At 36.9% G+C, this 11,086-nt stretch overlaps 2 protein-coding genes across 2 annotated transcripts in view; both read left to right on the top strand.

Moving 5' to 3' along the window:
• Window positions 1-3,430, top strand: part of LOC108251346 (extracellular calcium-sensing receptor-like) — a 7,322-nt gene extending 3,892 nt beyond the window's left edge. The window contains exons 10-16 of the mRNA XM_017441605.1: window positions 162-243; window positions 471-740; window positions 1,132-1,332; window positions 1,421-1,690; window positions 1,871-2,098; window positions 2,191-2,314; window positions 2,517-3,430. Of these exons, the coding sequence (XP_017297094.1) occupies window positions 162-243; window positions 471-740; window positions 1,132-1,332; window positions 1,421-1,690; window positions 1,871-2,098; window positions 2,191-2,314; window positions 2,517-3,430 (2,089 nt within the window). The remainder of the gene's footprint in view (window positions 1-161; window positions 244-470; window positions 741-1,131; window positions 1,333-1,420; window positions 1,691-1,870; window positions 2,099-2,190; window positions 2,315-2,516) is intronic.
• A 2,618-nt stretch (window positions 3,431-6,048) lies between these two features.
• On the top strand, window positions 6,049-9,798 carry LOC108251345 (extracellular calcium-sensing receptor-like). The gene is made up of 9 exons (XM_017441604.2): window positions 6,049-6,158; window positions 6,421-6,457; window positions 6,589-6,675; window positions 6,903-7,172; window positions 7,500-7,700; window positions 7,789-8,058; window positions 8,239-8,466; window positions 8,559-8,682; window positions 8,885-9,798. Exons 1-9 carry the CDS (start codon window positions 6,049-6,051, stop codon window positions 9,796-9,798), a joined length of 2,241 nt encoding a protein of 746 aa, XP_017297093.2.
• The last annotated feature ends 1,288 nt before the right edge of the window (window positions 9,799-11,086 follow it).

Below are 11,086 nucleotides of genomic sequence, written 5' to 3'. Positions count from 1 at the left end.
TCTAGGTTTATTCAAAATGCCAATTGTAAGTTTAAGATATATTTGATTTGTTTAATTTTTCATCCATTCATTACTTCATTCTGTTTGGTCTGTGATTTGAAGTGACAATATTTTGTATAGTTTGAAGAACATGATTTGGTAAAATATGTTTTATAGGTGAGTTATTTTGCCACATGCTCCTGTCTGAGCAATCGCCAAAAGTTTCCATCTTTCTTCAGAACAATCCCAAGTGATGCTTTTCAGGTGAGACATAGACTTGAGATTTGGAAAACAGGTACAACTCCATTAATATAAAAGATCTGTGGAAATAGAGTCCAATTTAATCCAGTTTTTAAATATCTTTTAACAATACCTGAAAGTAACATATAACATATGATAATCTATGTGACTCAAGGATTTTCTTTAGTTATATAATAAAAGCATACTGTTTGTAACCTTCATGCTCTTGCTGCACCAATATACTTGCTTAGGTGAATGCTGTAATTCAAATTCTGAAACACTTTGGCTGGACATGGGTCGGTCTGCTGGTCACTGATGATGATTATGGATTCCATGTTGCCCAGTCTTTCCAGTCTGACCTGGTTCAGTCTGGTGTAGGTTGTCTGGCCTACCTCGAGGTTTTGCCCTGGGACAGTAACTCAGGTGAACTACAGAGGATTGTAAATATGATTAAGACATCAACAGCCCGTGTGGTCATTGTGTTTGCACATGAGATTCACACATTTAGGCTGATAGAAGAGGTAAGAAAAAATTAGGAAACAAAGCCAATTTTATTTTAGTGCATTTGTGAAAATCAGATTTCATTGATGAATACTATTCAATTACATGCATTTTCAGGAAAAAAATTATTTTTTTTTTCATTTGCATTTGCAAATTATCTCTGTTTAAAATTATGTACAATATATGCTGTGTTCCACCAGTGTTTAGGCATAAAAAGTATATTCACAGAAAAGATAAAAATAAAAATTTTAAAAGTCCAACATTTGAAAAGGACCGATAAGATTTATTTGACATACTCACAATTCATGCAAAGTTTCTTTACAAACAATTTTTTTTGTGTGTTTTTACTAATTCCCTGTATGCCACCTGACATTTCTAATTTAAAATCAATGTTTAAATCACAACCCACAGGTAGTGCAGCAAAATGTAACAGGCCGACAGTGGATTGCGAGTGAAGCCTGGGCAACAGCAGCTGTACTTCAGGCGCCCAGCTTTATGCCTTACCTTGGAGGCACATTGGGAATCGCCATCCGTCGAGGAGAAATTCCAGGGCTCATGGACTTCCTCTTACAAATACAGCCTGACAAAAATGCCAACTATGGAAAAGATATGGTAGACTTGTTACTGTTTTGAAGAAGTGACACATGAAGACAATTGTTCAGAAAATTGTTTCTGAACATTCTTTCTTAATGTGTTCCAGGTTAGCCAGTTTTGGGAACACACCTTTAAATGTAGATTTAATCCAGCAGATTGGGCAGAAGATGAGGGAGCTCTGTGCACTGGAGAGGAAGACATGAGACAGGCAGAGACTGAGTTTTTGGACCTTTCTAACCTCAGGCCCGAGTACAATGTTTACAAGGCTGTGTATGCGCTGACATATGCTCTTGATGCCATGCTGCAGTGTGAGCCAGGGAAAGGCCCTTTCAGTGGGAACAGCTGTGCCACTTTGCAAACCCTGGCACCATGGCAGGTGGGATATCAATTTACATTGCAAACAGCTGACTGAGATAATGAAAGAAGGTTCAACTAACTGTATGTTCGTATGCAGAGAGACTAAAAAAGTACTGCCCGGGTTTCATTAAATCCTTGTGAACATTTGTGTAAATCTTTGCATGATGTTCATCATTGTCATCCTCTCACTCGTTTGTAGCTTTTAAACTATCTGCAAAAAGTCAACTTCACAACACCATTTGGTGATCAAGTGTCATTTGATGAGAATGGTGATGCTCTACCAATATATGATGTGATGAACTGGATGCAGCTCCCCGACGGAATAGTTGAAGTTCAGTATGTGGGTGAAGTAAAGAGGTCGGCATTCAGAGGTGAAGAACTCACACTTGATGAAAACAAAATATTCTGGAACTTTAAATCGAAACAGGTTATTTATTATCTTTAGACAGCTTCTTGATTGTAATGTAGATATCGGTTTATATGAGTTTGGAATGACAAAATGTTTTTTTCTTCCTTTAGCCACCACATTCAGTGTGCAGTGAGAACTGTCCTCCTGGTACCCGAATGGCAAGAAAAAAAGGACAACCTGTGTGCTGTTTTGATTGCATCTTATGTTCTGATGGAAAAATCAGTAATAGAACAAGTAGGTGTTCGAATATCTTTGTCTAACTCCATCAAAGGCAAACAATGATGTACAACTTGATTAACTTTTGCCAACAACTTGATTCAAAGCTACAGCTAATCAACACTAACGAAAACAACAATGGCTATAGCTTTGCCAGTTTTACAGACATTGAACTTAAATTTGCTGTAATCAATTTTGTCCTCTTTCACATTATCCCCAGACTCAAGGGAGTGCTTCAGCTGTCCAGAGGACTTCTGGTCCAGCCCCCAGCGTGACCACTGTATTCCTAAGAAAACTGAGTTCCTGTCCTATCAGGAGCCTCTGGGTATCTGTTTGACATCCACCTCACTGCTGGGAACATTCATATGTGCTGTTGTTCTGGGAATCTTCACTTATCACCGCAGTACACCTATAGTGAGGGCCAACAATTCAGAACTGAGCTTTTTGCTTTTACTGTCACTCAAACTCTGCTTCCTGTGTTCATTGCTATTTATTGGACAACCCAGACTGTGGACATGCCAACTGAGACATGCAGCGTTTGGAATCAGTTTTGTACTTTGTGTTTCATGCATTCTGGTTAAAACCATGGTGGTTCTGGCTGTGTTCAAAGCCTCCAAACCAGGAGGTGGAACAAGTCTCAAATGGTTTAGTCCTACACTGCAAAGAGGAACTGTTTTTGCTCTTACTTGCATCCAGGCAGCAGTATGTGCTGTGTGGATTGCTTCTGCCTCACCAGTGCCCTATAAAAACACCCAATACCACAATGACAAGATAGTTTATGAGTGTGAAGTTGGTTCAACGCTGGGATTCACAGTTTTACTTAGCTATATTGGCTTACTGGCTATCCTCAGCTTCATGCTAGCATTTTTAGGAAGAAATCTTCCAGACAACTTCAATGAGGCAAAATTCATCACTTTCAGCATGTTGATCTTCTGTGCTGTGTGGATTGCTTTTATTCCTGCATATATAAACTCTCCAGGTAAATATGCAGATGCAGTAGAGGTGTTTGCCATCCTGGCCTCCAGTTTTGGCCTCTTGGTGGCGCTCTTTGGACCTAAATGTTATATAATCCTTCTGAGACCAGAAAGGAACACAAAGAAAGCCATAATGGGTCGTGGAATCACCAAGTCTTGAGGGATTCGTGATTGTTGATGTGCCGTTCTGTGGAGTTGATATCAGCAGTCAGTAAATTAGCTGAACAATTTCAGTTTGGAGAATCAAGGATCAGTTTTAATAGAGGCTAATGAGATTTGGGCCTATTCCAGAGCAGATTTTAGTCATTTTAAAATTTCAAAGAAGTTGATGTCAGCATGATTTTGTAAATGTATTCACTGCATTACTTTTGCTGCTAACAGCTGTTATTTACTCTGAAGACTGTCCATGTTGGAACCTTTTTGGCAGTCTGTTGTAACACATTCCATATGAAACTAATGTTGCAAAATGAAATGTGTTAATCATGAGTTAGACTATTGACTTGATGCAAACTAATGTATAAAAATTAAAAAATTAGTATTTTCCTGAATCACTATGATTTTATTTTCAACAAATTTACCTACTGACTGAAATCTGCTCTGAAATAGGCCCCTGACTGACATTTTGATTTTATTTTATAAAACAATTATCCCTGCTTTTCCAAACTGTGACTGTTCTGACTCCTTTTTTCTGTGATTAAGTTACTGACTGCTAATAACTATTCCATAGAAATTCATTTGAAAATATCCAACTTTCTGTTTTTTTTTCTTATTTCTACTTCTTAAAAAGAAAAAAACAAATTAAGGACAATTACTATTTGATTAAACTGTGTAGACTCAGAAGCATGATGTTACTTAAATACAACCAGCTAAAAAGAAGATAAATTAATTAAAATCTTATGAAGAAGTTTTGAATTTACCGTGTTTTCTGCACCATAAGGCGCACTGATTATAAGGCGCATGGTAAAACATACGGTCTACCAAAAGAAATAAGGTCACGGATGCAAAACGGTGAGTTTGGTTGAACTTATTCTACTATGTAATAATTATTTTACATATTATTTTTTATTATTCTTCTTCCACAAATCCATCAAATTCCTCATCTTCTGTCTGAATTGAACAGCTGGGCAATTTCTCCATCAAACATGCTAGGTTCTCTCTCATCATTGTTAGAGTCAGTCTCGTTGCCAGGGGCCTGTTCAGCAATGATGCCGGCTTTTGCAAAAGCTCAGACAGCAGCTAAAGCAGATACCTTAGCCCAGGCATCCACAATCCATTCGCATATGATGGCGTAACTCACCCGGCGCTGTCCCCCTGTCTTAGTAAACGTGTGTTCGCCATCGGGCATATCACTCCCACGCCACTCGTAACTTCACTTTGACTGCACTGTTTACACCAACGTTCAGCTACTGGAGTTCAATTGGTTTATCGCTGCCAGCGTACGTACCGGTACTGTACACATTACCGTACATCCCTGTGTCAGGGACAGATTTTTGAATTCAGTGCACACATAAGGCGCCCCGGATTATAAGGCACACCGCCAATTTTTGAGAAAATTTAAGGCTTTTAGGTGCACCTCATAGACCGGAAAATAATGTAAAAGAATATATATAAAAAATATATATGCATTTTGTGACTTATTTCTTCTGAATTTGAATCTTGAGTATCATTGACACTCCATGTGACTTTAGGTTTTCAGAGCTTTAAGCAAAGAATAAACATATTTAAAATCCTTCTTGTGACTCTCTCTTTCTCTAGACAACAACTTAACCCTCCTGAAGCCCTCGTAACCGAAGAGAGGAAGGGAAACCCTTGTAACTTCGGGTCCATTTGACCCGAAGGTCACAGAAGGGTTAAATATGTGGTAGACTGCAAAACCCATAAAACTTAAACTAATTGAATGATTTTGAAATCATTATAAGAATTTACAAAAAATTAACAAATCACACTTTCTCTTCAAGTTCTTATGAACTTTACAAAGTGTTTCTTATGGGAAGGGAATTTCTGTGTTGACCTGTTTTATTTTATTTTACTGTTTTACTGAAATATGTCAACATTAACCAAGAAACTAAACAAAATGCCAAACCTTTGGTATTAATAATAGTATTGTCCCATAAATAAAAAAAATATTTAACTATTTGTAATAAAAACAAATATAAAATAAGGATTTTAACGGGATGAATTTATGTACATTTTAGTAGGGTGACATTCATGAAGAAATGCACAAGTATTCTGTCTTTTGATTTTGTGTTTGTACTGCTGTACTTCCACATTATTGTTTTAGTTACTTAATTGAACTTCATTTAAAATGGTACTATATTGAAAATGGACAATAAGAGGATAAGATGGTTTGTTAGCTGACCTGGATTTTCATGTTTTTGTAAATTCAGGTTTGTTTGTATAGCTTTCACTTGTCTTCTATATATAAAATGCAAAAAATAGTTAAACATTTGTCCAAATTCCTGTTTATGGCTTTTGTACACTCACTGACTCATAGCATTCATATTACACTAACATGAGCATTTTGTCCTGCCCCATTTTCCTATTATTGATGTTGTGAAGTTCAAACATTGTGGGGAAAAAAATGTAAAAGGGACGGCACCACCTGACATATAAAGGTAATCAACATAAAGACCAGAAAAAGTGTAAAGGGAGGAGAGAATCATGGGAGCTTTAATTTACTCACATCTGCTCTCGAGTGTCTACTTTAACTTTCTATATTTTGTGTCTTTTTCTCTTCCTTTGACTTGTGAATTAGGGAAAAGGTTTCATCTAAATGAAATGCACAAGCCAGGTGATGTGGTTCTAGGTGGGCTGTTTGAGGTCCACTATACTTCTGTCTTCCATGAATGGACTTTTACATCTGAGCCACAGCAGCCCATCTGCAAAGGGTAAGTATCACACACATGCTTTTCAACAGAAACACAGAAACGCCATTCATGCTGTTCCTTCAGAACATGTGGTACACTGTAAAGTGCATAGTGGTGATTATTTAAAACATATTAAAACATATTTTGGTAAAATACTGCATGAGCATGGTTCTGCAATATAATAGGATAAAGACTTTTTTTTTTTTTTACACATGTTTATTTTGTTTGCTCCCCCAGTAAAATATTGTCCTTGAGAGGTTAACGGTTGCATTTTGTGTGTTAGGTTTGATACTTNTCTAGGTTTATTCAAAATGCCAATTGTAAGTTTAAGATATATTTGATTTGTTTAATTTTTCATCCATTCATTACTTCATTCTGTTTGGTCTGTGATTTGAAGTGACAATATTTTGTATAGTTTGAAGAACATGATTTGGTAAAATATGTTTTATAGGTGAGTTATTTTGCCACATGCTCCTGTCTGAGCAATCGCCAAAAGTTTCCATCTTTCTTCAGAACAATCCCAAGTGATGCTTTTCAGGTGAGACATAGACTTGAGATTTGGAAAACAGGTACAACTCCATTAATATAAAAGATCTGTGGAAATAGAGTCCAATTTAATCCAGTTTTTAAATATCTTTTAACAATACCTGAAAGTAACATATAACATATGATAATCTATGTGACTCAAGGATTTTCTTTAGTTATATAATAAAAGCATACTGTTTGTAACCTTCATGCTCTTGCTGCACCAATATACTTGCTTAGGTGAATGCTGTAATTCAAATTCTGAAACACTTTGGCTGGACATGGGTCGGTCTGCTGGTCACTGATGATGATTATGGATTCCATGTTGCCCAGTCTTTCCAGTCTGACCTGGTTCAGTCTGGTGTAGGTTGTCTGGCCTACCTCGAGGTTTTGCCCTGGGACAGTAACTCAGGTGAACTACAGAGGATTGTAAATATGATTAAGACATCAACAGCCCGTGTGGTCATCGTGTTTGCACATGAGTTTCACACATTTAGGCTGATAGAAGAGGTAAGAAACAATTAGGTAACAAAGCCAATTTTATTTTAGAGCACTTGTGAAAATCAAAATTTATTGACAAACACTATTCAATTACATGCAGTTTCAAGCACTTTTTTTTTGCATTAGCAAATTTTCTCTATTTAAAATTATGTACAATACATGCTGTGTTCCACCAGTGTTCAGGCATAAAAATTTGTTGTTAAAGAGTTTGATTCAACATACTCACAAGTTATGAAAAGTTTTTTTACAAACAATGCTTTTTTCTGTTTTCACAAATTCCCTGTATGCCACCTGACATTTCTAATTTAAAATCAATGTTTAAATCACAACCCACAGGTAGTGCAGCAAAATGTAACAGGCCGACAGTGGATTGCAAGTGAAGCCTGGGCAACTGCGGCTGTAATTCAGGCACCCAGCTTTTTGCCTTACCTTGGAGGCACATTGGGAATCGCCATCCGTCGAGGAGAAATTCCAGGGCTCATGGACTTCCTCTTACAAATACAGCCTGACAAAAATGCCAACTATGGAAAAGATATGGTAGACTTGTTACTGTTTTGAAGAAGTGACACATGAAGACAATTGTTCAGAAAATTGTTTCTGAACATTCTTTCTTAATGTGTTCCAGGTTAGCCAGTTTTGGGAACACACCTTTAAATGTAGATTTAATCCAGCAGATTGGGCAGAAGATGAGGGAGCTCTGTGCACTGGAGAGGAAGACATGAGACAGGCAGAGACTGAGTTTTTGGACCTTTCTAACCTCAGGCCCGAGTACAATGTTTACAAGGCTGTGTATGCGCTGACATATGCTCTTGATGCCATGCTGCAGTGTGAGCCAGGGAAAGGCCCTTTCAGTGGGAACAGCTGTGCCACTTTGCAAACCCTGGCACCATGGCAGGTGGGATATCAATTTACATTGCAAACAGCTGACTGAGATAATGAAAGAAGGTTCAACTAACTGTATGTTCGTATGCAGAGAGACTAAAAAAGTACTGCCCGGGTTTCATTAAATCCTTGTGAACATTTGTGTAAATCTTTGCATGATGTTCATCATTGTCATCCTCTCACTCGTTTGTAGCTTTTAAACTATCTGCAAAAAGTCAACTTCACAACACCATTTGGTGATCAAGTGTCATTTGATGAGAATGGTGATGCTCTACCAATATATGATGTGATGAACTGGATGCAGCTCCCCGACGGAATAGTTGAAGTTCAGTATGTGGGTGAAGTAAAGAGGTCGGCATTCAGAGGTGAAGAACTCACACTTGATGAAAACAAAATATTCTGGAACTTTAAATCGAAACAGGTTATTTATTATCTTTAGACAGCTTCTTGATTGTAATGTAGATATCGGTTTATATGAGTTTGGAATGACAAAATGTTTTTTTCTTCCTTTAGCCACCACATTCAGTGTGCAGTGAGAACTGTCCTCCTGGTACCCGAATGGCAAGAAAAAAAGGACAACCTGTGTGCTGTTTTGATTGCATCTTATGTTCTGATGGAAAAATCAGTAATAGAACAAGTAGGTGTTCGAATATCTTTGTCTAACTCCATCAAAGGCAAACAATGATGTACAACTTGATTAACTTTTGCCAACAACTTGATTCAAAGCTACAGCTAATCAACACTAACGAAAACAACAATGGCTATAGCTTTGCCAGTTTTACAGACATTGAACTTAAATTTGCTGTAATCAATTTTGTCCTCTTTCACATTATCCCCAGACTCAAGGGAGTGCTTCAGCTGTCCAGAGGACTTCTGGTCCAGCCCCCAGCGTGACCACTGTATTCCTAAGAAAACTGAGTTCCTGTCCTATCAGGAGCCTCTGGGTATCTGTTTGACATCCACCTCACTGCTGGGAACATTCATATGTGCTGTTGTTCTGGGAATCTTCACTTATCACCGCAGTACACCTATAGTGAGGGCCAACAATTCAGAACTGAGCTTTTTGCTTTTACTGTCACTCAAACTCTGCTTCCTGTGTTCATTGCTATTTATTGGACAACCCAGACTGTGGACATGCCAACTGAGACATGCAGCGTTTGGAATCAGTTTTGTACTTTGTGTTTCATGCATTCTGGTTAAAACCATGGTGGTTCTGGCTGTGTTCAAAGCCTCCAAACCAGGAGGTGGAACAAGTCTCAAATGGTTTAGTCCTACACTGCAAAGAGGAACTGTTTTTGCTCTTACTTGCATCCAGGCAGCAGTATGTGCTGTGTGGATTGCTTCTGCCTCACCAGTGCCCTATAAAAACACCCAATACCACAATGACAAGATAGTTTATGAGTGTGAAGTTGGTTCAACGCTGGGATTCACAGTTTTACTTAGCTATATTGGCTTACTGGCTATCCTCAGCTTCATGCTAGCATTTTTAGGAAGAAATCTTCCAGACAACTTCAATGAGGCAAAATTCATCACTTTCAGCATGTTGATCTTCTGTGCTGTGTGGATTGCTTTTATTCCTGCATATATAAACTCTCCAGGTAAATATGCAGATGCAGTAGAGGTGTTTGCCATCCTGGCCTCCAGTTTTGGCCTCTTGGTGGCGCTCTTTGGACCTAAATGTTATATAATCCTTCTGAGACCAGAAAGGAACACAAAGAAAGCCATAATGGGTCGTGGAATCACCAAGTCTTGAGGGATTCGTGATTGTTGATGTGCCGTTCTGTGGAGTTGATATCAGCAGTCAGTAAATTAGCTGAACAATCTCAGTTTGGAGAATCAAGGATCAGTTTTAATAGAGGCTAATGAGATTTGGGCCTATTCCAGAGCAGATTTTAGTCGTTATAAAATGTCAAAGAAGTTGATGTCAGCATGATTTTGTAAATGTATTCACTACATTACTTTTGCTGCTAACAGCTGTTATTTACTCTTAAGACTGTCCATGTTGGAACCTTTTTGGCAGTCTGTTGTAACACATTCCATATGAAACTAATGTTGCAAAATGAAATGTGTTAATCATGAGTCAGACTATTGACTTGATGCAAACTAATGTGTAAAAATTAAAAAATTAGTATTTTCCTGAATCACTATGATTATTTTTTAAATAAATTTACCTACTGACTGATATCTGCTCTGGAATAGGCCCCTGACTGACATTTTGATTTTATTTTATAAAACAATTATCCCTGCTTTTCCAAACTGAGACTGTTCTGACTTTTTTCTGTGATTAGGTTACTGACTGCTAATAATTTATCCATAGAAATTCATTCTTAAATATCCAACTTTCTGTCTTTTTTTCTTATTTGTACTTCTTAAAATGTCAAAAAAAAAAACAAATTAAGGACAATTACTATTTGATTATACTGTGTAGACTCAGAAGCATGCTGTTAATCAAATATAACCAGCTAAAAAGAAGATAAATTAATTAAAATGTTATGAAGACGTATTGAATTTAATAGAATATATATAAACAATATATCTTTATTTTGTGACTTATTTCTTCTGAATTTGAATTTTGAGTATCATTGACACATTTTATGTGACTTTAGATTTTCAGAACTTTAAGCAAAGAATAAACATATTTAAAATCCTTATTGTGACTCTCTCTCTCTAGACAACAACCTAAATATGTAGTAGACTGCAAAACGGATAAAACCTAAACTTTATGAATGATATAGAAATAATTGTAAAAATTTACAAAAAATTAATAAATTACACATTCTCTTCATGTGCTTATGAGCTTTACAAAGTGTTTCTTAGAGGGACGGAAGTTCTGTGTTAGCCTTTTTTATTTTATTGTACTGTTTTACTGAAATATGTCAACATTAAACAAGAAATTGAACAAAATACAAATGTTTGTTTGTATAGCTTTCACTTGTCTTCTAAATTTAAAATGCAAAAAATAGTTAAACATTTGTCCAAATTCCTGTTTATGGCTTTTGTACACTCACTGACTCATAGCATTCATATTACACTAACATGAG

Source organism: Kryptolebias marmoratus, linkage group LG2 (genome assembly GCF_001649575.2).
Source record: "Kryptolebias marmoratus isolate JLee-2015 linkage group LG2, ASM164957v2, whole genome shotgun sequence".
NCBI classification, from domain to species: Eukaryota; Metazoa; Chordata; class Actinopteri; order Cyprinodontiformes; family Rivulidae; genus Kryptolebias; species Kryptolebias marmoratus.
This window is presented reverse-complemented; position numbering and strand designations above follow the sequence as displayed.